Source organism: Nerophis ophidion, linkage group LG14 (genome assembly GCF_033978795.1).
Source record: "Nerophis ophidion isolate RoL-2023_Sa linkage group LG14, RoL_Noph_v1.0, whole genome shotgun sequence".
Classification (NCBI taxonomy): Eukaryota; Metazoa; Chordata; class Actinopteri; order Syngnathiformes; family Syngnathidae; genus Nerophis; species Nerophis ophidion.
This window is the reverse complement of record NC_084624.1, coordinates 13,506,932-13,534,534: the sequence shown is the minus strand read 5'-3', so window position 1 is coordinate 13,534,534 and position 27,603 is coordinate 13,506,932. Positions and strand designations below refer to the sequence as shown.

General features: G+C 43.3%; 1 protein-coding gene across 2 annotated transcripts; it reads right to left on the bottom strand.

The window, feature by feature from the left end:
* grk7a (G protein-coupled receptor kinase 7a) lies at positions 1 to 25,700 on the bottom strand. 2 transcript variants are annotated; one of them, XM_061919892.1, is made up of 4 exons: positions 24,901 to 25,700; positions 6,200 to 6,655; positions 4,317 to 4,597; positions 1 to 4,236 (listed from the first exon to the last, which is right to left on the bottom strand). In XM_061919892.1, exons 2-4 carry the CDS (start codon positions 6,620 to 6,622, stop codon positions 3,894 to 3,896), a joined length of 1,047 nt encoding a protein of 348 aa, XP_061775876.1. In that variant the 5' UTR covers positions 6,623 to 6,655; positions 24,901 to 25,700; the 3' UTR covers positions 1 to 3,893. The 2 variants fall into 2 exon arrangements, with proteins under 2 accessions (XP_061775876.1, XP_061775875.1); XM_061919891.1 differs by lacking the exon at positions 24,901 to 25,700 and adding an exon at positions 7,401 to 8,164 and having other exon boundaries at positions 43 to 4,236.
* Positions 25,701 to 27,603: the final 1,903 nt, after the last annotated feature.

The following is a 27,603-nucleotide window of genomic DNA, read 5'->3' as shown; positions in this document are numbered from 1 at the left end:
TTCCAGAGTACTGGAGCCCGAATAGAAAACGTTCTATAGCCCGCAGACTTTTTTGGGGCTCTGGGAATCACTAATAAGCCGCAGTTCTTTGAACGCAGATTTCTTGCCGAGACATATGGTACAAAACAATCGGCAAGGTAGGCTGGAGCTAGACCGTGTAGTATTTTATACGTAAGTAGTAGAACCTTAAAATCACATCTTAATGGTTTCAATGTATTCATAGAATCGTGTGGTACTTGTGAAATCGCAGTTACAGCCATCCATCAAGCGCTCTGTTGCTCATGCAGTTTTGTGCTTCCGAGGGATAATCTCTGTGGGTTTAAGTGTCTCCTAAGCTCCTACTTTCTTTGAGTCCGGCCAATGAAGCGCTCGCAAAGACCCAACTATTTCACAAGGTCATTCCGATGGCACCGTAGTATACCCGGATGTACCTATTCAGTGCCTTTACGGTCCGACATCGGCTTCTTTCCACACCGACCAACCTTCCGGCGCTTGCCTCGGGATGCTTTAGAACCTTAAGGGATTTGAGTCTGATTCGAGCAAAGAATGTGAAAGGATAACAGTTGTTATCCCTTTAACAGCTAAGAGTTGAACTTACCACATAGTATAGTCAGCGATCCTTCAACCGACCTGGTCGTGTTTTACTCTGCAGTTCTCTGCAGGACCGTGGTCTCGACTGACTGACAGACAGAAAAGACGCTTTTTTAAAAGACATGCATTTACCTTTTATTCAAAGGATTCAAGCAAATTCCATCGGTACATCTGTTACGTCTATGTAGCATCTTAAGAGAGTCCCGGATGTACCTATTCAGTGCCTTTACGGTCCGACATTGGCTTCTTTCCGCACCGACCAACCTTCCGGCACTCCTACTTTCTTTGAGTCCGGCCAATCAAGCGCTCGCAAAGACTCAACTATTTCACAAGGTCATTCCGATGGCACCGTAGTATACTCGGATGTACCTATTCAGTGCCTTTACGGTCCGACATCGGCTTCTTTCCGCACCGACCAACCTTCCGGCGCTTGCCTCGGGATGCTTTAGAACCTTAAGGGATTTGAGTCTGATTCGAGCAAAGAATGCGAAAGGATAACAGTTGTTATCCCTTTAACAGCTAAGAGTTGAACTTACCACATAGTATAGTCAGCGATCCTTCAACCGACCTGGTCGTGTTTTACTCTGCAGTTCTCTGCAGGACCGTGGTCTCGACTGACTGACAGACAGAAAAGACGCTTTTTTAAAAGACATGCATTTCCCTTTTATTCAAAGGATTCAAGCAAATTCCATCGGTACATCTGTTACGTCTATGTAGCATCTTAAGAGAGTCCCGGATGTACCTATTCAGTGCCTTTACGGTCCGACATTGGCTTCTTTCCGCACCGACCAACCTTCCGGCACTCCTACTTTCTTTGAGTCCGGCCAATCAAGCGCTCGCAAAGACTCAACTATTTCACAAGGTCATTCCGATGGCACCGTAGTATACTCGGATGTACCTATTCAGTGCCTTTACGGTCCGACATCGGCTTCTTTCCGCACCGACCAACCTTCCGGCGCTTGCCTCGGGATGCTTTAGAACCTTAAGGGATTTGAGTCTGATTCGAGCAAAGAATGCGAAAGGATAACAGTTGTTATCCCTTTAACAGCTAAGAGTTGAACTTACCACATAGTATAGTCAGCGATCCTTCAACCGACCTGGTCGTGTTTTACTCTGCAGTTCTCTGCAGGACCGTGGTCTCGACTGACTGACAGACAGAAAAGACGCTTTTTTAAAAGACATGCATTTCCCTTTTATTCAAAGGATTCAAGCAAATTCCATCGGTACATCTGTTACGTCTATGTAGCATCTTAAGAGAGTCCCGGATGTACCTATTCAGTGCCTTTACGGTCCGACATTGGCTTCTTTCCGCACCGACCAACCTTCCGGCACTCCTACTTTCTTTGAGTCCGGCCAATCAAGCGCTCGCAAAGACTCAACTATTTCACAAGGTCATTCCGATGGCACCGTAGTATACTCGGATGTACCTATTCAGTGCCTTTACGGTCCGACATCGGCTTCTTTCCGCACCGACCAACCTTCCGGCGCTTGCCTCGGGATGCTTTAGAACCTTAAGGGATTTGAGTCTGATTCGAGCAAAGAATGCGAAAGGATAACAGTTGTTATCCCTTTAACAGCTAAGAGTTGAACTTACCACATAGTATAGTCAGCGATCCTTCAACCGACCTGGTCGTGTTTTACTCTGCAGTTCTCTGCAGGACCGTGGTCTCGACTGACTGACAGACAGAAAAGACGCTTTTTTAAAAGACATGCATTTCCCTTTTATTCAAAGGATTCAAGCAAATTCCATCGGTACATCTGTTACGTCTATGTAGCATCTTAAGAGAGTCCCGGATGTACCTATTCAGTGCCTTTACGGTCCGACATTGGCTTCTTTCCGCACCGACCAACCTTCCGGCACTCCTACTTTCTTTGAGTCCGGCCAATCAAGCGCTCGCAAAGACCCAACTATTTCACAAGGTCATTCCGATGGCACCGTAGTATACTCGGATGTACCTATTCAGTCCCTTTACGGTCCGACATCGGCTTCTTTCCGCACCGACCAACCTTCCGGCGCTTACCTCGGGATGCTTTAGAACCTTAAGGGATTTGAGTCTGATTCGAGCAAAGAATGTGAAAGGATAACAGTTGTTATCCCTTTAACAGCTAAGAGTTGAACTTACCACATAGTATAGTCAGCGATCCTTCAACCGACCTGGTCATTTTTTACTCTGCAGTTCTCTGCAGGACCATGGTCTCGACTGACAAGACAGAAAAGACGCGTTTTTAAAAGACATGCATTTCCCTTTATTCAAAGGATTCAAGGAAATTTTCCATCGGTACATCTGCTACTTCTATGTAGCATCTTAAGCCACCTTTAAATCATCTTTTCTCACAGTAACCGTAAAAACTCTCCCTAGAGAAAAAGAAATAGGACGTGTACAATTTTACTCCCCTTCGTAGCTTTAAATATAAAAAGTTCTCTGTTTTGTTTTTTAACTGAATATGGTCCAGATCTGCAAATCCTAGCAATTTCCCACAACGTTAACTTTGAATAGTGCTCATTCTTTTTGTACAACCTACTACTAAATCCTCATTGTACAACAAAACGTGCAGATGTTTTCTCAGCATCTGGTTTTGGTTAGTCCCATTCTGCTCGGAAGGTGTGGGCGGGGAAAACGGAACATTCCAGGACCCCTTCAGAAACCTCAACCCTTAGGAATGAATAGTCCGTACATAGCTATTTGTTGATATGCCTCATAGCACCAACATTAGGTCTTCTTCGACTAAACCTTCTGTTTTAAACTCTCTACACACATATTCTTTATGTACAATATGTACACTTGTTGGATTATAATAAAGCTGAGGTCAGACCATGAGGTGTAGTATAAACTGGACTACAACTACCTGCCACACAAATAGTGAAAAAGCACTTTTCATGTTGTGTAACCTTATGATGGCATCGTCAAATCAGCCAGAGAAGTGACACTTCCTCCACTAACTATCCATCCGTCCATTTTCTACCGCTTGTCCTTTCCGGAGTCGCGGGGGGGTGCTGGAGCCTATCTAAGCTGCATTACTAACTACAGTTTAGTAATTGTGGCACAAAAGCCTTCAACTAACTCTACAGAGTTCTGATGACATGACAACACCGAGCTGACATTCCTGCTCAACATGTATGAAAGTTGACACAATTAAAGATATTAACGAAAGAATCGGTGCAGCACAAACACCATTGGATCCTAATCCTTTCGCCCCAGGACCAGGGGAGCTCGGCCTTAGATCGCATGCCGCATCATACTTGAAGTGTCCACCATCTTTTCGAGCGTTGTGACTGACAGAAAGTTACATGACGAGTCCTCTCACAGCAATATACACGTGCCGGACTTGGCCTCGCCGTCTAAATCGCCCCCGCCTCCTTCTTTCCGGTTGGGATCGTTGAGCTCGTCGAACAGTCCTGTTTCGATCATCTCCTGCTGCCAGGGTATGGGCACGGCACCTGTGCTAAACTCCTTGAAGAATTTGTCATCCTTGGCGTCAAATTCGATGCCTTTGATTTCAGAGAACTCGGCAATGTCTCCCGTGTCTTTGGCATAGACGACGTTGGGCTTGGGAACCCACGGGGGATCCACCAGCCCGGCCTCTAGACGTGGGAAGTTGATGCTCTTGAACCACGGGTGCAACCTGGGATCCTCCATGTTATTCCTAAAGAAAACACATTTGGGATTAAGGTTGCCAAACATCCATCACACCAGACTGGAATAAAGAAGAGAACGACGTCTTACTTCATCCCCAGACGCTCCTCGATTTTCTTCTTGAGGAAAAGCTGGATGATGTCCTTGGTGTTGGCATCAAAACACTTGTGATCCCACTTGGGTTCCTCGTTGATAATACGTCGCTGCACCTCCTCCTTCTCCACCTTCTCCTTTTTGCTGTCGGGGCCTTTAAAAGGCGTGTAGCCGGCCACCATCTCGTAGATGCTGCAACCCAGCGCCCACCAGTCCACAGATGTCCTGTACGGAGTTTTGTTCAAGAGCTCTGGAGCCATGTACGCCCCTGTGCCGGCCTGAGGAAGGGAGGTAGGGTAATAAATAAGGTAGTCTCAGTCACAAGAACGACTTCGCAGCCAGGAGGTATAGACCTGGGAAATCTCAATAAGTCTTTGTAACTTTCACCTTTAGCTTAGTTACTTTCTGCTAACACCTGTGCCAACGCTAACAGCTCCCCTCCTCCCCTCTACCTGCATGACCTGACCCGCAGTCTCGGACCTGGAGCTTAATCTTAATGCTAAGCCTACTACCTGTCAAGAGTCATGTGTGTCTACACCCTGACAGAGTAATTCTACCTGCTTGCATAAAGACTGCACCTTTCTGGACGTCATAACCGTGAGCAGTGAGACGTAACACCACAATACATTTATCGGTTAACTTCCCGATGTGTCCGACATGATATATATCAGCGTTCCCGTTCTGTTACCCTGTACGTTTTTTCTAATCTTGAACAGGTTTGTACCGAAAATTATATTTTGTTGTACTTGTGCAACGACAAAGAGCTTCTTCTTCTTCTTGAACAACAACTTTACCTCCCTGCTCGGCACCCAACATCAAGGGTTGGAATTGGGGGTTAAATCACCAAAAATTATCCCGGGTGCGGCCCCCGCTACTGCCCACTGGGGGTGATCAAGGGTGATTGGTCAAATGCAGAGAATAATTTCGCCACACCTAGTGTGTCTGTGACAATCATTGGTACTTTAACAATAAATCCTGGATGGGTTTTTCCGTGCATCCGATGTGAGGTCTGCTTATGATAAGCAAAACTTTACAGTCAACAGAAGCAAGCAAGTAATAAAGCAGCACAAAAGATAGTTTTAGGATCAACCTGGGAAGCAACCCAGTCACAGTACAAAGTCACGTTGCTTGCAAACTTCTACTATTATTTTTTCTGACAATCAGGGACAGACTTGTGTAATTCCCCCTAAGAGGATCAGGGGACCAAAGCCAGCCTTGCCATAGGAGGTTAGTACAGTCACTTTAGCTGGCTGAGGAGCATCACAGTACTGGATAATGAGATTACTGAGACCTTCGTAGAGCTGCAGGGCTTACTCCTTGCTACGGAAAGTAAGACCTAAAGATTCCTCGGTTTGAAAGGTTCTCATATGTTTGGTTAGAAGGCATGGCCGTAGAAAAGTTGTTTTGAGCATTAATGACAAACTAAAAGTACAGCCTATTTGGGGTAGTTGGTGGTAAGTATATGCAGAAGAAAACCGACCCAGTGCTTGTGGTTAGTATCAGTTGTCTTTAAAAAGGTCCTGGACCTCCAAGATAGCATCCACGCACAATGGTCACCCAAAATGCCTGTCTATAATCTCACTGCAAAAGGATCGCATGTGTTACATAACAGACAGACACTCATAGAACAGATCTTTAAGTATTCCGGTAATCCCTGTCCGGATTTAAGGCGAAAAGCCCACCAAGACTAAGAGCCTGTCCAAGAACTCGGGGTCAGTTTTGGTGATGACAGCCTTCGTTATCTGCTGATACCTGAGCACTGGCAGGAAGGGGTATGCAGTGTCACCTAGCAACCAGTCCTTTGCTGTCTCAAGACTGGACTCGTGTCAGGGCGCAAGCCAGTTGAGCAAACAAAAAGTCGATTGTGTGGATCTACTCACCATCTGGGTGACGGTCTTGCCTGGGACCAGCTCTATGGCCAGACCCAAATCTGAAAGTCGACACTGGCCTTGGCTGTCCAGCAACACGTTCTCAGGCTTCATGTCCCGATAAACGATATCCATCTCATGCAGGTGCAGAATCCCCGTGGTGATTTGGGCCGTGTAGTGAACAATGCGCTTCATCTCGATGCCCTTGTCCACGCCTTTGCCGTCGTAGCCTATGTTGTAGATGTGGTACTTAAGGTCTCCGCCGTTCATCAGGGTCATGACAAGGCACAGGTGGGTCTTGCTGTCATAAGCGTAGGCCAAATTGACCAGAAACAGACTGTTGACCTTCTCCAGGATTTTTTTCTCCAAAAGGGCCATCTTCTCTCCGCCCTTCTTCTTCAGACGCTTTTTACACAATTTCTTGCAGGCGTACATCTGGCCTGTGTTTTTCACCTGAACGGCGCATACCTGCAAAAAAAAACAAGGTTGGAAGATACCGATTGGATGCGAAGACAACAATGTCTGTGACAAATAGTCTCAGAACGGACGTTCTGGTTTTGAATAGGTTTGCGGTTCAAGGCAAGAATGCTTGAAGTCCAGGAGTCAACCCTGTGAACTTTACATGAGCAGGGTTCACCGCTTTTTAGATGTTTTTATTGTCTTTTACTTTTCGAACAAACCTTTCTTTGTATCTGTTAACCCTTTGACTGTGAGTCGTGGATGTACGCTCGGGCGTACTGCCAAGAGCCTGACTGAGCCTGTTACTGAACCAGTTCCGAAAAATGGTTCATTTCTGGATCCAATGTCATTTATGAGCGTCGGATCTGGTTTTAAATTTGGAGCATCATGAATACTGGGGGGCGAAGTCATGATCTCGTATCTTTTACCTCATGACAATAAAACAGGGAAGCAGCCTCATTTCACACAGAACCTAATATCTGCGTTAAAACCAACTTGATTTTGAACTATTTGGTTTATGCTAGCATTTATCTGGATAAAAAACATGAAAGTATGTTACTAAAATTTGTAAAAGGGTTACTTTTGCAAACTAGGTTTCTAAAACACAACTTCTGTGCAAACGTTTTCAGTAAGTTTTTTAAATTTTTAGATGTGATGATCATTGTTACTTACAATTACGTTTCTTTAGCTTGTTAATGATTTCATTATTATTCTATTTTGGTGTTACTTTATACCTTAAAGAGCGTATTCTTACCTCTCCAAAGCCACCCTTTCCCAAGGTTCTGAACTCATAGAAGTACTTGTCGCTGATGGGCTGCTTCTCATACTCCTTCCACTGGAGGAATTTATCAAAGAATGGACTGGCCTGGTAATCTGTGAAGGGTTTGTTTTTCAGATATTCTCTCACACCTTCTTGGACTTTGCCTTTCATCACCTCACTGAAGTTGGCATCCGTCGCAGACTTGCATTTGTCAGAGGCCTCCCCGGTGAGAAAGGCCAAGAAGTTCTTGGAGTCCGCCTTGCAAAACTTGTTCATGATGTTCTGACGCGACTTGTCTTTTACCGCACCTTCCGCCAGATCCCAGTCATAAAGCTCATCCAAGAAATCTGCGGCGAGCTTGTACTGGGCATTGCTTGCCAGGAATTGACGAAAAAACTTTTTGCCGATAGGTTGCCTTTCACAAACGGATGTAAAGTCCTTGTCCAAGGAGGTTCGGACAGCTTCGCATTGCTCCGGCTTGGGTAGAGACAAGCTGCGACGGCGCTTTTTCATTTCCTTGTCATCACCGCCCTGGGCTTTGAGGTAGGCCGTGTTGGCCACCAGGTTATCCAGTCCACCCATGTCACACATCTTGGCAGCTGTATGTGCTCAGTCCCCCTCCTTATGAGACCGGGTTCTTCAGCAGCTCCCTGGGAAAACCCTTCTTGCAATGTGTCTGAAGACGTCAGGGTGCAGGACTCCCTAAAGCCAGTCAACAAATGAGCACCTGCAAACCTAAGACACACTGACACACCCAGTAATTACTCATTTAGATTTAAATACCAGGCAGGGATTTTGGCTTAAGTATCTTTGTGTGGTCTATTCGAGGATGCAGTGCACGGAAAAGGAATCGTAAGCGGGCTCTGTCTTAAGAAGCTTTGTGGCCCTCTATATTTGCTCTCGTTAACCAGCAGTCACTAGCAGTGCTCCTGTGTACTGTCGACCGTGCAACTCCAAATGAGTGGCGATCGAAAAGCCAAAGCAGCTGAAAACCTAATTAAAAGTTGTGATTGAGCGCAAACATCTCAAAAGTGTGCCAAGGACTCTGTCAGGGGGTGTGCGGGGTTAAGTTGTCTTGCATGAAGAAACCTTGACTGTGCTTATCAAGAAGAGTAGCATCATTCCCATGATTAGTTTAAAAAATGACCCAAAGCAGGATTATACCAGGCCTGGGTAATTATATTGACTCAGGGGCCACATTGAGAGAAAGAAATGTGTCTGGGGGCCAATTACAGTGGGGCAAAAAAGTATTTAGTCAGCCACCGATTGTGCAAGTTCTCCCACTTAAAATGATGACAGAGGTCTGTAATTTTCATCATAGGTACACTTCAACTGTGAGAGACAGAATGTGAAAAAAAATTCACATCGTAGGAATTTTAAAGAGCTTATTTGTAAATTATGGTGGAAAATGTTTGTCAACCATTCAAAGCTCTCACTGATGGAAGGAGGTTTTGGCTCAAAATCTCACGATACATGGCCCCATTCATTCTTTCCTTAACATGGATCAATCGTCCTGTCCCCTTAGCAGAAAAACAGCCCCAAAGCATGATGTTTCCACCCCCATGCTTCACAGTAGGTATGGTGTTCTTGGGATGCAACTCAGTATTCTTCTTCCTCCAAACACGACGAGTTGAGTTTATACCAAAAAGTTCTATTCTGGTTTCATCTGACCACATGACAATCTCCTAATCCTCTGCTGTATCATCCATGAGCTCTCTGGCAAACTTCAGACGGGCCTGGACATGCACTGGCTTAAGCAGGGGGACACGTCTGGCACTGCAGGATTTGATTCCCTGTCGGCGTAGTGTGTTATTGATGGTAACCTTTGTTTGGGCGGCATAGCTCGGTTGGTAGAGTGGCCGTGACAGCAACTTGAGGGTTGCAGGTTCGATTCCCGCTTCCGCCATCCTAGTCACTGCCGCTGTGTCCTTGGGCAAGACACTTTACCCACCTGCTCCCAGTGCCACCCACACTGGTTTAAATGTAACTTAGATATTGGGTTTCACTATGTGAAGCTCTTTGAGTCACCAGAGAAAAGCGCTATATAAATATAATTCACTTCACTTCACTACTTTGGTCTCAGCTCTCTGCAGGTCATTCACCAGGTCCCCCCGTGTGGTTCTGGGATTTTTGCTCACTTTGACCCCACGGGATGAGATCTTGTGTGGAGCCCCAGATCGAGAGAGATTATCAGTAGTCTTGTATGTCTTACATTTTCTGAAAATTGCTCCCATAGTTGATTTTTTCACACCAAGCTGCTTGCCTATTGTAGATTTACTCATCCCAGTCTGGTGCAGGTCTAAAATTATTTTCCTGGTGTCCTTCGACAGCTCTTTGGTCTTGGCCATAGTGGAGTTTGGAGTCTGACTGTTTGAGGATGTGGACAGGTGTCTTTTATACAGATAACGAGTTCAAACAGATTCCATTAATACAGGTAACGAGTGGAGGACAGAAGAGCTTCTTAAAGAAGAAGTTACAGGTCTGTGAGAGCCAGAGATCTTCCTTGTTTGAAGTGACCAAATACTTATTTTCCACCATAATTTACAAATAAATTCTTTAAAATTCCTACAATGTGAATTCCTGGATTCACATTCTGTCTCTCACAGTTGAAGTGTACCTATGATGAAAATTACAGACCTCTGTCATCATTTTAAGTGGGAGAACTTGCACAATCGCTGGCTGACTAAATACTTTTGCCCCACTGTAAATGCACCTGGGGATAGGTTGATTGGCAACACTAAATTGGCCCTAGTGTGTGAATGTGAGTGTGAATGTTGTCTGTCTATCTGTGTTGGCCCTGCGATGAGGTGGCGACTTGTCCAGGGTGTACACCGCCTTCCGCACGATTGTAGCTGAAATAGGCACCAGCGCCCCCCGGGACCCCAAAGGGAATAAGCAGTAGAAAATTGATATATATATATATATATATATATATATATATGTATATATATATATATATATATATATATATGTATACATACATACGCACAAACATATATATATGTATATATATATATATGTGTGTGTTTATGTATGTATACATATAAATATATATATCTGTATATATATATATATATATATATATATATATATATATATATATATACAGATATATATATGTATATATATATATATGTATATACTGCTTATTCCCTTTGGGGTCACGGGGGGCGCTGGTGCCTATTTCAGCTACAATCGTGTCGAAGGCCGTGTACACCATGGACAATAGACGGACAACATTCACACTCACATTCACACACTAGGGCAAATTTAATGTTGCCAATCAACCTATCCCCAGGTGCATGTACAGTGGGGCAAAAAGTATTTAGTCAGCCACTGATTGTGCAAGTTCTCCCACTTAAAATGTATACATACATATATATATATATATATATATATATATATATATATATATATATATATATATATATATATATATATGTATGTATAGTGTGTTTATGTGAGTGTGAATGTTGTCTATCTGTGTTGGCCCTGTAATGAGGTGGCGACTTGTCCAGGGTGTACCCCGCCTCTCGCCCGATTGCAGCTGAGATAGGTGCCAGCGGCCCCCCGCGTCCCCAAAAGGGACAAGCGGTAGAAAATGGATGGATGGATATACATACACACACATATATATATATATATATATATATATATATATATATATATATATATATATATATATATATATATATATATATATATACATATACATATATATATATATATATATATATATATATATATATATATATATATTAGGGCTGCAAATCTTTGGGTGTCTCACGATTCGATTCAATATCGATTCTTGGGGTTGCGATTGGATTATATAGCGATTTTTTTCGATTCAAGGCGATTATCGATTCAAAAACGATATTTTTCCGATTCAAAAGGATTCTGTATTCATTCAATTCATAGGATTTCAGCAGGATCTACCCCAGTCTGCTGACAAGCTAGCAGAGTAGTAGATTTAAAAAGCTTTTATAATTGTAAAGGACAATGTTTTATCAACTGATTGCAATAATGTAAATTTGTTTTAACTATTAAACGAACCAAAAATAAGACTTATTTTATCTTTGTGAAAACATTGGACACAGTGTGTTGTCAAGCTTATGAGATGCGATGCAGGTGTAAGCCACTGTGACACTATTGTTCTTTTTTATTATTTATATAAATGTCTAATGATAATGTCAATGAGGGATTTTTAATCACTGCTATGCTGAAATTATAACTAATATTGATACTGTTGTTGATAATATTCATTTTTGTTTCACTACTTTTGGTTTGTTTTGTGTCGTGTTTGTGTCTCCTCTCAATTGCTCTGTTTATTGCAGTTCTGACTGTTGCTGGGTCAGGTTTGGTTTTGAAAATGGATTGCATTTTTATGGTATTGCTGTTTAGTGGTTTGTTGGATTGATAAAATAAATATATATATATTTAAAAAATATATATATATATTTTTTTTTTTTTTTAATCGATTTTTTTTTAAATGAGAATCGATTCTGAATCGCACAACGTGAGAATCGCGATTTGTATTCGAATACATTTTTTCCCACACCCCAAATAAGTATATATATATATATATATATATATATATATATATATATATACGAATGTCACCTCGCTGGGGGGGAAGGAGCCTGAGCTAGTGCGCGAGGTGGAGAAGTTCCAGCTAGATATAGCGGCTTTAATTTAAGGGTTGAGCTCCCCCATCGCTAAGGCGGAGGAAACTAATTTTGACCGCTAGTACCCGTGATTTTGTCCTTTCGGTCATAACCCAAAGGTCATGACCATAGGTGAGGATGGGAACGTAGAACGACCGGTAAATTGAGAGCTTTGCCTTCCGGCTCAGCTCCTTCTTCACCACAATGGATCGATACAGTGTCCATATTACTGACGACGTCGCACCGATCCACCTGTCGATCTCACCATCCACTTTTTCCCGACTCGTGAACAAGACTCCTAGGTACTTGAACTCCTCCATTTGGAGCAGGGTCTCCTCCCCAACCCGGAGATGGCATTCGACCCTTTTCCGGGCGAGAACTATGGACTCGGACTTGGAGGTGCTGATTCTCATCCCAGTCGGTTCACACTCCAGTGATCCAGTGAGAGCTGAAGATCCTGGCCAGATGAAGCCATCAGGACCACGTCATCTGCAAAAAGCAGAGACCTAATCCTGCAGCCACCAAACCGGATCCCCTTAATGCCTTAATTGCGCCTAGAAATTTATGTCCACATAAGTTATGAACAGAATCAGTGACAAAGGGCAGCCTTGGCGGAGTCCAACCCTCACTGGAAATCCGACTTACTGCCAGCAAGACGGACTAAGCTCTGACACCGATTGTACAAGGAGCGTAGCACAGCAGGATTTGATTCCCTGTCAGCGTAGTGTGTTACTGATGGTAACCTTTGTTACTTTGGTCCCAGCTCTCTGCAGGTCATTCACCAGGTCCCCCCGTGTAGTTCTGGGATTTTTACTCACCGTTCTCATGATCATTTTGACCCCACGGGATGAGATCTTGCGTGGAGCCCCAGATCGAGGGAGATTATCAGTAGTCTTGTATGTCTTCCATTTTCTGACAATTGCTCCCACAGTTTATTTTTTTCACACCAAGCTGTTTGCCTATTGTAGATTCACTCTTCCCAGTCTGGTGCAGGTCTACAATTCTTTTCCTGGTGTCCTTCGACAGCTCTTTGGTCTTGGCCATAGTGGAGTTTGGAGTCTGACTGTTTGAGGCTGTGAACAGGTGTCTTATATACAGATAACGAGTTCAAACAGGTTCCATTAATACAGGTAACGAGTGGAGGACAGAAGAGCTTCTTAAAGAAGAAGTTACAGGTCTGTGAGAGCCAGAGATCTTCCTTCTTTGAAGTGACCAAATACTTATTTTCCACCATAATTTAAAAATAAATTCTTAAAAATTCCTACAATGTGAATTCCTGGATTTTTTTTCACATTCTGTCTCTCACAGTTGAAGTGTACCTATGATGAAAATTACAGACCTCTGTCATCAGTTTAAGTGGGAGAACTTGCACAATCGGGGGCTTACTAAATACTTTTTTGCCCCACTGTAGGTCTAACTGAGACCTACGTAGTGGTTTTTGTTTCATGTTTCTACGACATTCCTACTGAAAGTTAGAGACAGTTTTGTCTGTTTTCTTCCCAGGGGGCGCTAGAGTGGAATTTTGAGTTTCGGGGTTTAGGTTTTTTTATTAGATCGCAATTTTCTCCAAATTTGTGTGTCAAATTTGGTGAGTTTTGAAGCATGACAAGGGGGTCCAAATAATAATAATAATAAAGAATAATAATAAAACCTTAGAAAATCAATAGGGTCCTCTGTCCCAAAGGCACATCGGTCCCTAAAAAGCTGAAATGTTAATCTCTTGTCCCTTATTAATCTTTTGATGTCAAACCCAAATGTTTTCAGTCTACAACAAAAATAAAGGTCTACGTATCTACGTAATACATCTAAAGCAAGGGTCACCAACACGGTGCCCGTGGGCACCAGGTCGCCCGTAAGGACCAGATGAGTCGCCCGCTGGCCTGTTCTAAAAATAACTCAAATAGCAGCACTTACCAGTGAGCTGCCTCTATTTTTTAAATTGTATTTATTTACTAGCAAGCTGGTCTCGCTTTGCTCGACATTTTTAAATCTAAGAGAGACGAAACTCAAATAGAATTTGACTTGGTCTTCACTTGTTTAAATAAATTCATTTATTTTTTTACTTTGCTTCTTATAACTTTCGGTAAGACAATTTTAGGGAAAAAATACAACCTTAAAAATTATTTTAGGATTTTTACACATATACCTTTTAAATTCCTTCCTCTTCTTTCCTGACAATTAAAATCAATGTTCAAGTCAATTTATTTTTTTTATTGTAAAGAATAATAAATGCATTTTAATTTAAGTCTTCATTTTAGCTTCTGTTTTTACGACAAAGAATATTTGTGAAATATTTCTTCAAACGTATTATGATCAAAATTGAAAAAAAATATTCTGGCAAATCTAAAAAAATCTGTAGAATCAAATTTAAATCTTATTTCAAAGTCTTTTGAATTTCTTTTAAAATTTTTGTTCTGTAAAATCTAGAAGAAATAATGATTTGTCTTTGTTAGAAATATAGCTTGGTCCAATTTGTTATATATTCTAACAAAGTGCAGATTGGATTTTAACCTATTTAAAACATGTCATCAAAATTCTAAAATTAATCTTAATCAGGAAAAATCACTAATGATGTTCCATAAATTATTTAATTTTTTCCCAAAGATTCTAAATTAGCTAGTTTTTCTTTCCTTTTTTTTGGGTCGAATTTTGACTTTTAAAGAGTCGAAATTGAAGATAAACTATGTTTCAAAATGTAATTTTAATTTTTTTCATGTTTTTTCCTCTTTTAAACCGTCCAATTTAGTTTTTTTCATCATTTATTCTCTACAAATAACCTTCCGTAAAAGGAAAAAAAATGTACGACGGAATGACAGACAGAAATACCCTTTTTTTTATATATATATATATTTATTTATTAAAGGTAAATAGAGCAAATTGGCTATTTTTGCCAATGTATTCAAGTGTGTATCAAACTGGTAGCCCTTCGCATTAATCAGTACCCAAGAAGTAGCTCTTGGTTTCAAAAAAGTTGGTGACCCCTGCTCTAAAGGATGTAAATATCATGGTCAATGGATCATAGTGTCAGTTAGGTTTAAGCCTCCTGAGTGGATACAAGTGGGTGATTGCCTCCAAGTCTGACCAGGTCAGGAGAGTTAAGCTGCCAGCTGAGCAGTCATTGAATGGGCTCCTTTTTACAAGGAGGGTCTCTGCCATGTTAGTCTCCAGCTTCATGGAGGACACATGATGATGAAATGTTGGCAAAGGTGTCAAAGAGTGAGGAGAAGACAAGATATTTTCTCCACTGGCTTTTAGATCTCTGCATCTTTGAGAGGCTCCTTTCACTCTAAAGGGATTAGCATGGCCTGACCAGCAAGCAAAGGTTAAGATGGACGGCACATCTTGAACTTATCCCCACTTGCTTTACCATGCGTGGTCCCACTCCATCCTCTTAATGGCCCCAGCTGTCCATGACCAGAGTGGGTGGGCTGAGTGGGAGTGGTCACGTATGAAGAAGAGGAGCAATTTGCTTCACATTTCTTTCTTTTGCTTCTTTCCTTTTTTGATTTATTTCAGGCAAAGACACGGAACTATACGAGGGAGACATATATATATATATATATATATATATATACACATACATATATACACAATCATATATACATATAAATACAATATATATACAAACCCCGTTTCCATATGAGTTGGGAAATTGTGTTAGATGTAAATATAAACAGAATACAATGATTTGCAAATCCTTTTCAACCCATATTGAGTTGAATATGCTACAAAGACAAGATATTTGATGTTCAAACTCATTAACTTTATTTTTTTTTTGCAAATAATAATTAACTTACAATTTCATGGCTGCAACACATGCCAAAGTAGTTGGGAAAGGGCATGTTCACCACTGTGTTACATCTCCTTTTCTTTTAACAACACTCAATAAACGTTTGGGAACTGAGGAAACTAATTTTTGAAGCTTTAAAAAGTGGAATTCTTTCCCATTCTTGTTTTATGTAGAGCTTCAGTCGTTCAACAGTCCGGGGTCTCCGCTGTCGTATTTTACGCTTCATAATGCGGCACACATTTTCCATGGGAGTCAGGTCTGGACTGCAGGCGGACCAGGAAAGTACCCGCACTCTTTTTTTTACGAAGCCACGCTGTTGTAACACGTGCTGAATGTGGCTTGGCATTGTGGTCTTGCTGAAATAAGCAGGGGCATCCATGAAAAAGACGGAGCTTAGATGGCAGCATATGTTGTTCCAAAACCTGTATGTACCTTTCAGCATTAATGGTGCCTTCACAGATGTGTAAGTTACCCATGCCTTGGGCACTAATGCACCCCCATACCATCACAGATGTTGGCTTTTGTATTTTGCATCGATAACAGTTTGGATGGTTCGCTTCCCCTTTGGTCCGTATGACACGATGTCGAATATTTCCAAAAACAATTTGAAATGTGGACTCGTCGAACCACAGAACACTTTTCCACTTTGCATCAGTCCATTTTAGGTGATCTCGGGCCCAGAGAAGCCGGCGGCGTTTCTGGATGTTGTTGATAAATGGCTTTCGCTTTGCATAGAAGAGCTTTAACTTGCAGATAGATGTTCCTGAGCCCATTTGGTGATATCCTTTGGAGATTGATGTCGGTTTTTGATACATTGCCGTCTGAGGGATCGAAGGTCACGATCGTTTAATGTTGTTTACCGGCCATGCCGCTTACGTGGAGTGATTTCTCCAGATTCTCTGAACTTTTTGATGATATTATGGACCGTGGATGTTGAAATCCCTAAATTTCTTGCAATTGCACTTTGAGAAACGTTGCTCTTAAACTGTTTGACTATTTGCTCACGCAGTTGTGGACAAAGGGGTGTACCTCGCCCCATCCTTTCTTGTGAAAGACTGAGCACTTTTTGGGAAGCTGTTTTTATACCCAATCATGGCACCCACCTGTTCCCAAATAGCCTGCACACCTGTGGGATGTTCCATATAAGTGTTTGATGAACATTCCTCAACTTTATCAGTATTTATTGCCACCTTTCCCAACTTCTTTGTCACGTGTTGCTGGCATCAAATTCTAAAGTTAATGATTATTTGCAAAACAATAAAAAAGTTAATCTGTTTGAACATCAAATATGTTGTCTTTGTAGCTGAATATGGGTTGAAAATGATTTGCTAATCATTGTATTCGGTTTATATTTACATCTTAACACAATTTACCAACTCATATGGAAACGGGGTATATATGTGTGTATATATCAGGGATGTCACGGTATTAATATTTCTTATTATGTTGTGACCAAAATTATCAGTTTTTGATGTGATAATCGAGTATAATCGAAATTAGCGGGTCTCTGACATCTTCTTGGTCCTTAGGTCGCTGGTTCAAATCCAGTTCGAAGGACCAAGAAGATGTCAGTTCAATCAATCAATCAATCAATCAATGAAAAGGTTCAAACACTGATGACATCTATTAATCAGACAAGAAGCAAGGAATCATGCAGAGACAGAGTTCTATTTAGATTATGAGGAGACGCGTATTTTGGGCTGTATTTTAGTTACAGATCCAAACTACGTTCTAAAAAAATCAAGCCTATTTATTGCGAAAGTCCCTTTTACATCACTGTCGCTGAGGGAAGAGGGGTAGACTCGAAAACTCCAGTTAGACAATATATGATTATACAAAAATGCAAATATGTTGACACTTGGTGCTATCACCCAGTCTCTGCTTTGTCTGGTCCTAGAAACCAATGTTCGGCCTTGGCAGTCAGCAGGCCGAGTCTGGACAAAACACTGATTAAAAAAAGAGGGTAGCAATCTCTTGTATTGCTAGCTCTGCACAAATACAGAAATACCACTTCAGCACCAATTGACAATACTTTATAGTAACGGCCTTTGAGCATAAAGTTATGATGATAATATATACATAATTATTCTAACACGCTCGTTTATGACGAAGTTGGCGTTGTTCATACGGCCTGTCGACTTAAATATATGTTCAAAATTAACATTGTCAATAGAAATGTCAATGGTTGAACAAAGGGAAATCTTTTATTGACAACAACTACACACCATTATTAACCCATCCAACGGAAAAATACGTTTGCAAGGCCATTTTCAAGAAGGATATCTGAAGGGAAACTACACCTGGATTAATGAAAACATTCTTGCGCCAGTCCAAGAATTTCACCTCGAGCGGCACAATACGGGCCAGGAGTACCACTACCTTTTGTCCCTTTCGGGGTGCCGTCAAAACCAACGTTTGTTAACATCAAGAAAATGTTACTAGCTTACCCGGAACGTATGGAGTCTCTACCTTTGACACTGTTTATTTATGTTGACGAACTCGTCAAGTCCTGGTCTAAAGTCTTCTCCTCTTAGTCTTTTCAGTCCAGTTGTTGGTGTCTCCTTCCTGGCTGCTCAGGCAAATCATATTGTCTAAAAATGCATTTTCCCATATGACTTATTGTCTTAGCCAGGGGTCTCAAACTCAATTTACCCGGGGGCCACTGGATGCAGAGTCTGGGTGAGGCTTGGCCGCAAGAAAAGATTCCTTAAAAAATGTTTGAATACTTCTCTGTGCAAATAAGACACGTCAGGGGGGCCCTGTGCTCAACAAAGAAATATTGCCTTTCTTACTTTTCCTGGAAAGTACCTGGATATCGAGCGCAAATAAGCGTCGGCTCCCGGAGTGTTATCCAGGGTCTTATAGAAATATATGTAGGGTTCATCGTGTGAGGCAATGCAAATTAAACAATAAAAAAAACAAATACCTGTTTGAATTTGTCCAGGTTATCGGGGACTGTTATTACTGACGGACAGGTGTCGCTGTGTGACTGCGGCCTGGCACGTCTCCATGGCAACGTTTCTAACGCTTTCACTCTTTTGCCGCTTTTCCACTAATGCAGGAGTAGGCAACCCAGAACGTTGAAAGTACCATTTTGGACTCAGATTACAAAAATCGTCTCTGTCTGGAGCCAACGGGAGGGGGGCGGGGTGATTCGCCCAGCGACTCTCTGTCGGAATATCAGCGCTGGGGTCCAGTGCGCCGCAGTTTTGTATCGTCGTTCGGTCCTTCGGCGGAGTGCTTCGGAAGCTACCGGTAACCTCTCGGGAGGGAGCAAGAGAGAGAGAGACACACACAGTGACAGACAGAGCTTAAGAGAGAGAGCAAGCAGGCGAGCGAGGGAGGAAGAGCACATGCGGGTCTAGTGGAAAAGTGGCAAAACGTTTCTCTTGTATCACGCAAGTGACGTCAATGTTTGGCCCTCAGAGGCATATACCACCGTGATTGGTAGATGTCTGAGACCCCTGGTCTTGGCTGTTTTAATGTGATCGGATTGTTTCATTCTTATTTCGGAGTCACCACACAGCTGCACGACCATTTCAACAAGGACGGAATAAACAACCTCTGGATTTATGAAAGTTGGCTTCCAAACAACTTCTCTCCACACAAATATGTTTGGAATATTCAATATATTTCACATATACTTTTCAAATGTTCTTGTAGTCCGACAATCTTTTCAGTATATTAGAAGGAATCTTTACCTGACCTGTTTCGACTGTCATCTGCAGTCTTCTTCAGAAGGGAAACCTGACTGCTGTCATGTGTTCTTGAACAGTAGGCCTGGCCAACCAGGCAGACTACTCCACTGCCACTTGGTGGTCAATGGGGGAGGAGCTAATAGGCGACAGGTCACAGTGGTCAGATGACCCTTCTGAAGAAGACTGCAAATGACAGTCGAAACATCCATTTTCTACCTCTTGTCCCTTTCAAGGTCGCGGGGGGGGGGGTTGTGCTGAAGTCTAACCAATATCATTCATTTAATATACTGAACATATTGTCTGACTACAAGATCATTCAAAAGGAAAACTAATATATCCTCTTTTTATATGGACTTTCATTCAAACATAATATTTCTTGAAAAATATATTATTGACACAAATCCTATTGATTATAGAAGATTGATAAGTGCAGCTTCTTCAGCTCTTAAAGACTTCTCTATGGGATGAACAGATGGAGTAAGTTTCTCCAAGCGAAATGATTGCTAAAAATAAACGTATTAGTTAGTAAATGACACGCAGGGAACACATTTCATTCTGATAGAACTTGTCCACCAAAAAAGGGTTGTGTCCCAGAGAAACGTCTTACCTCATATTCATTTTGGAAAAAAATGGGACTAAACATAACACATTTGTTATCCCAAATAAAGTTACAACCATGTCACAAATGTTACCTTGTAAATCTCTTCTAACTTCATCAAGGGTGTTAATTTAGAATACTCTTTTTTTTTGTGGTATTGAAAAAGAGTCAATTAACCATGAATGTACAATCTTACAATTATTCTGGACTGAACTGTCACGGCGCGGGCTCGAACCCGCTTTTCCCTGGCAGCAGGGTCTGCCAGGGAAAAGCGGGCAGCGCGCCGAGACACACCCCTGCTTACGCTGGCCGCGTCACGCCCACATGCCGGCAAAGCTGTGGGCGATCGGTAATCTGCACACCTGGGATTGATGAGGGCGAGCTGTATAAGGACCAGTGGACCCAAGGATCCTTCCGGGAACTTGATTACCTTTTGTGTATCGTAAACCGACAAGCCTTATGTTCTGTTTCTCTCTGTGTTTTCCCTCCGTGTCTGATGTCCCTGTTGTCCTCCAACAGTTACCCGTTGTGATCCCCTGTCGTTCCCCTGTGGATTTGGACTGCCTTCCTCGATCCTCGACCCTCGCCTGGACACACATCTTTTCACTTCTCTCCTGCCCTCGACTGCTTGCCTGCTCACAGACTGCCCTCCTCTCGCTCTACTCAACATTTGGTAACACACACTTCAGCTAACTGTACTCATAGCCACACACACACACACACACACACACACACACACACACACACACACACACACACGCACACACACACACACACACGCACACACACACACACTCTTGGGTTGTGTCACACATACCATTCTATAGTTTTAGTCAGTATTGTTTATTATTATACATATACATATATATATATATATATATATATATATATATATATATATATAGGATATATATAACAGCTCCCAGGCTGGCCCCCGTGTCAGCATCAGCACCGTGCTTGTAACCCTCGTCATGGAAACAAAAAAACTAATGAAATCAAATAAAAGTATATGTTCTGTTTATCGTGTGAGGCAATGCAAGTCGCGTAATGCAGATAAAAATAGCCACTCACAAATATGATTTTCTTTTCTTTTCTTAATGTTTTATTTGTATTTGACTTTATTACATAATTGTGTAGAATTGTATTAAACAAAACCGAAATGCAGCACCCCCTCCACTCCAAAAAGAATAAGCGGTAGTAAATGGATGGATGGGTTTTCTTTAGATTTAGAAAATCAGAGCTGTTTATTTTATGAAGGAATGTAGTAGTTAATTATAGAAGTGGAAGCCAATGTGGTTTAAAAGTGTTGATTTTGAATCGAGAATCATTTTGAACCGAGAATCGATTCTGAATCATTACCCCCAGGAATCGAATCAAATCACATGGATTTGTTTGGACGATTCATTACCCTATACCATACTTGCCAACCCTCCCGGATTTTCCGGGAAACTCCCGAAATTCAGCGCCTCTCCCGAAAACCTCCCGGGTCAAATTTTCTCCCGAAAATCTCCCGAAATTCAGGGGGAGGTGCAGGCCACGCCCCCTCCAGCTCCATGCGGACCTGAATAACGTGTACAAAGAGCATGTCTGCCCAATGACGTTAAAACTGTAGAATGATCGAGGGCGAGTTCTTGTTTTTTTATGTGGGTTTATTTTTAGGCAGTTTCATTAACGTCCTCCCAGCGCGGTAAAACAACACACAACAACAGCAATCCATTTTCGTCTACCGTAAAGCAGTTCGTCTGCCAAACAGCAATGTTGTGACACTCTTAAACAGGACAACACTGCCATCTACTGGACATGCATATGGTTAGAAAAACAAGGACGGACAATTCAACCCTTAACTCAACAATGAGTAGATGAGTATTATGTGTGTAAATGTGTAAATAAATGAACACTATATATATATATATATATATATATATATATATATATATATATATATATATATATATATATATATACACACATTTTTTACCGCTTATTCCCTTTTGGGGTCGCGGGGGGCGCTGGCGCCTATCCAGCTATTTCTTTTATATATATATATATATATATATATATAAATATATATATATATATTTATTGACTTGGTGAATATACTCCTCCCCTCTTAACCACGCCCCCAACCACACCCTCCGCCCCACCCGGATTACGCCCCCCACCTCCCGAAATTGGAGGTCTCAAGGTTGGCAAGTATTGTTTTGGTTACCATGGGTGCTAATTGGTTTCACCTGCCTATGATTAGTGCTCGGCATGTACATTTGCTGTTGAGCACTAATCAGAGAGCTATTTATTCACGTTGCTCGCCACAGTCGGTGTGGTTTCATTGTTTGAGGGATGCAACTGTCAACATTGGTGGGCAACCCACCCCTAGAGGGGGGGGTTGCCCACATCTGAGGTCCTCTCCAAGGTTTCTCATAGTCAGCATTGTCACTGGCGTCCCACTGGATGTGAATTCTCCCTGCCCACTGGGTGTGAGATTTCCTTGCCCTTTTGTGGGTTCTTCTGAGGATGTTGTAGTCGTAATGATTTGTGCAGTCCTTTGAGACATTTGTGATTTGGGGCTATATAAATAAACATTGATTGATTGATTAATTGATTGATTGAGTCCTGTTCTTGATTGCCTTAGCTTCCCGTGCGATCGGCACGTTTTTCTTTTGTTTGTTTCCGTCTTTTTGTCACATGTGAGGAGTCAGGTCGAGGTTTATTTTCCGGGAACGCAGAACGGACAGCTCCGGACGACAGCGTAAGGTAGGAGATGATTTATCAATCATAAATCATACACGTACCAAAAAGACAAAACCAAACAAGAAAAAGATGCCGATCGCACGGGAAGCTAAGGCAACAACTTAGAACAGGACTACACCAACGTGATGGTTGCATACCGCAAACAATGAACCCACATTGACTGTGGCGAGCAACGTGAATAAATAGCTCTCTGATTAGTGCTCAACAGCAGGTGAACATGCCGAGCACTAATCAAAGGCAGGTGAAACCAATTAGCACCCATGGTAACCAAAAAAAACACTCAAAGTGCACAAAACAGGAACTAAGGGAGTCTAAAACTAACAGAACATAACTAAACAAAACATGATCCGAAACACGGATCATGACAAATTTGGACCTAAAGGTTGAGGACAGTACTCTGTGTAAAGTTTTTTATCTCAACCCAATATGCCGTCAGATTGATTGATTGAAACTTTTATTGGTAGATTACACAGTACAGTACATATTCCGTACAATTGACCACTAAATGGTAACACCCGAATAAGTGTGATAGAACTTATTAGGGTCCACGTTAACCAATTCATGGAAGATGTTTTCAATTTTCTGTTGGATGAACACCTGATCTATTAAAGGGCTTTTCAAATGGTCTACACCTCCAATTTGAAAGTTGGGGTCAAGGTCTTTGACCAATATCTTTGTCATGGTCCAGTAACTCGAGTAACATTGGTGCTATTAACAAGGAAATTACGAAAATAGTGGATGTTTTCATATTTGAGGCACTTTTATTTTGTAAACTACTGTCAGCACCTGACTGTGGTTTTGCCTATTCACCGAATCTGAGGAGACCAGCATTGAGCTCGGTAGACCTACTACCAATCCAACAAGTTTCAATACCTGTCCGTATCTCTTGTTGGGGCTTATAGGGAAGTTGGAGCCCAGGTAACTTGAAGAGAGGGGCATTTATCCACCAGGCATGCAGGACTAAAACTGCCTGCCACTCCCTAAAATCAACCTTTCAAGCTGATTCTGTGATGACAGAGTACATTCCACGAGCGGCAAAGTTCGCCCTCTACAGGACTAGTTCGTCCTATTCACGCAGGACTAAAACTGCATGCCACTCTCTAAATCAGGGGGGTCAACTTGTTTTTATCGAGGGTCACAGAGCTTGTAACAGTGAATGTAAGAATACAAAATTATAATCGCCTTATTATATCATCTCACAATTTTCTATGTGTTTGGTTATTTGATTTCTGTATGTACAAATTGATGGATAACTTGCAAAAGGATCAAAAGGAGTCCTCTTGAAATGGGCCAAAGGACCCTATTGTTCTTCGTGCGTTTTATTATTCTTTCTTTTTTATTCCGCACCTACGCGCTGTAATTTGACCCCTTTAACATGCTTCCAAATTCACCAAATTTGAAACATACATTGGGTTGGCAAACCTTCCCAACATATTAAGCAACCAAACCCCAAAAATTAAAATTGTGTGCTAGCGCCCGACACGAAGAAAAAAAAAAAACAGAATGCTTGTAACTTCCGTTAACAATGTCTTAAAGACATGAAACAAAAACCTCTATGTGTTGCGATCTGCTGCTCAGATCTTCACGTGTTTGTTTTTTCATTTTCAGTCTGACCCGTTTATTTCCTGTTTTTGTCCATCACTATGGTTACACATCAGTCCACCTGTTAGTCTCGCCCCGCACACCTGCTACTAATTTTCACCCTCCTATTTAAGCTCACCTTTTCTGTTTACTCATTCTCGGATCCTAATTTGCCCACGCGCATCAGTGACGACTCTCATCATTCGTATGTATTTTCTCGCTAGCTCTCACGCCAAGCCACTTTATTGTCTAGCTTTCATGCTAAATGTTTTGTTTACTTTTTTGTGTCCTCGTACCAAGTTCTAGTTTTCCTTGTTTTATCCTAGCTTTCACGCTAGCGTCTTTTGTTTACTTTTTCTCTTTACACCAGTATTTTTGTTCATAGACTTTTGTTATTAAATACCCTTTATCTTACCTATGCTGTGTTCTGCTTCGACGCATCCACGGGAAAACCACACCGGCATTACAATGCCGAAGAAGAGTCATCACAGTAGGATCCGAGCATCAAGTTGTTTTTCCGCGTCGAAACCACGGGAGGAACCCTTCGACTTAGGGTTGTGGTTGGAGCTCGTGGCTTGGGAGCAGGAAAGACTCGACTGTGGGCCTGAAGTCTCCTCCGAAGCCGTTCGCGCTGCCCCGAAGAAGCGGGGGGTCCAGTGGAGAGGTCCCCCGCGCGGCAGTAATGTTCCAGCACCACTTATTCCTCCCCATGGACACAGCAAGTTTCACCCCGTCCAGGATTCACCCGTCATTACCGGTAATCCTGCTTGTTTTTTTTCAAATCATTCCTTAAGCTGCCATGACACTTTTTCTGACACAAGCGATGACGTCATTTGGGGAACGCCCACCGGTGTCGCAACACCGGCCTCTGTTGATGACATTTTTTCAGAAGATTTTTTTATTGTGGACGATATATCTCAGCCATTTTCCAAAGACTTGGACAGTAATAATACTTTCACACAGTATCAGGACATTTATATTGATTCTAGTCACCCTCAGTATATTGTTAATTGTCAAGATCAGCCTCCCATTACTTTGGCCCCGCCCACATCTCAGCCTATTTCACGTCCTACCCCTACGTCACCTGATTTTGAAACTGACCTAGAAAAATATAGTCCTGCCTGGATGGACGAGTGGTACAGGAGAGTTTTGATTGAACTGGAGCTGGAGGAGAAATTTCTTGCTGCTCAGAACAATCCTCTCCTCATACAGACTAATGGGGTGGAGTCTGCCCTCCTCCAAACCTCCCACCGCCCGCCCTTACGGTCAGCCTCTATCCAACGGGACCCCGTCTGGAATCCGGGTCTCGAGGGGAGGGCCAGTATTACTACTAAGCCTCCTAGACCTCCACCACCGGTGTTTACACCTGTTAAGCCACTACGGCCTCCTAGACCTCCTCCACCTGTGTTCCGTCCGTGCCCTAGTTCTAGTTGTAGTCACAGTCTCTCTCAGAGTTCGAGTCCCAGCCTTCTTCGTAGCCCATGCTCTAGTCCTACTCGTAGACCGACTTGTAGACTGAGTCGTAGTCCAAGTCCTGGTCCGAGTTTCCGTTCTGATTCTAGTTGTAGTCCTAGTCTTTCTCGTAGTCGTCGTAGTCCTAGTTCCACTCGTAGACTGATCCGTAGTCCGAGTCCTGTTTCGAGTCCGGTCCCGAGTCTTGTTTCTTGCCTTTGTAATATTAGTACTGATTCCCCTCGTGGTCTTAGTCCGAACCCTAGTCCTTACCCAAGTTCTTGTCCGAGCCCCAGTGTTACTGTAAGTCCTAGTCTTTGTCCTAGTCCTTGCCCGAGCACCAGTTTGATTGTTAGTCCCAGTCCTTGCCCAAGCCCTAGTTTGACCGTTTGTCCTAGTTCTTGCCCAAGCCCTGGTATGACTGTAAGTCCTGGTCGTTGCCCAAGCCCTTCTCAAAGCACTAGTGTGATTGTAAGTCCTGGTCCTCTCTCAAGTCCTTGCCCGAGTCCTAGTGTTTGTCTTATCACTCATCATAGTCCTGCTCACAGCCAGTCCCCTAGTTCTCCTCGGCAGACCCCTGTGCCTGCTCCTCGGCTGAAGCCGACTCCTGCTCCTCGGCTGAAGCCGACACCTGCTCCTCGGCTGAAGCCGACACCTGCTCCTCGGCTGAAGCCGACACCTGCTCCTCGGCTGAAGCCGACACCTGCTCCTCGGCTGAAGCCGACACCTGCTCCTCGGCTGAAGCCGACACCTGCTCCTCGGCTGAAGCCGACACCTGCTCCCAGTCTGGTTCTCACACCAGCACATGACACTAACCTGGTTTTCACGCCAGAATTCGACTCTCGCCTGGTTCACACACCAGCAGCTTTTTCGGGCCTGGTTCTCACACCAGTTTTGAACTCTAGTCTGGTTCTCGCACCAGAAACTGATGTTAGCCTGGTTCTCACACCAGCCTCCGACCCAGAACTGGTTCTCATACCAATTACAGACTTTAACCTGGATCTCACTCCAGCAACAGCTCCAAAGCTGGAGCCGACTCCAGCAACAGCTCCAAAGCTGGAGCCCACTCCAGTGCCAGCTCCTCGACAAGCGCCGGTACCAGCTCCACGCCGCCATGCACTGCCGACGAGGAAGCTGGAGCCCACACCGGCGCCGACGACGGGGCTGGAGCCCACACCAGCGCCGACGACGGGGCTGGAGCCCACACCAGCGTCGACGACGGGGCTGGAACCTTCACCTGTGTCGACAGGGCTGGAGCCCACTCCAGTGCCAGCTCCTCGACAAGCGCCGGTACCAGCTCCACGCCGCCAAGCACTGCCGACGAAGAAGCTGGAGCCCACACCGGCGCCGACGATGAGGCTGGAGCTCACACCAGTCACGACTCCTGCGGCTCCCAGGCCGCCTCCGACGACTCCTGCGGCTCCCAGGCCGCCTCCGACGACTCCTGCGGCTCCCAGGCCGCCTCCTACGACTCCTGCGGCTCCCAGGCCGCCTCCGACGACTCCTGCGGCTCCCAGGCCGCCTCCGACGACTCCTGCGGCTCCCAGGCCGCCTCCGACGACTCCTGCGGCTCCCAGGCCGCCTCCGACGACTCCTGCGGCTCCCAGGCCGCCTCCGACGACTCCTGCGGCTCCCAGGCCGCCTCCGACGACTCCTGCGGCTCCCA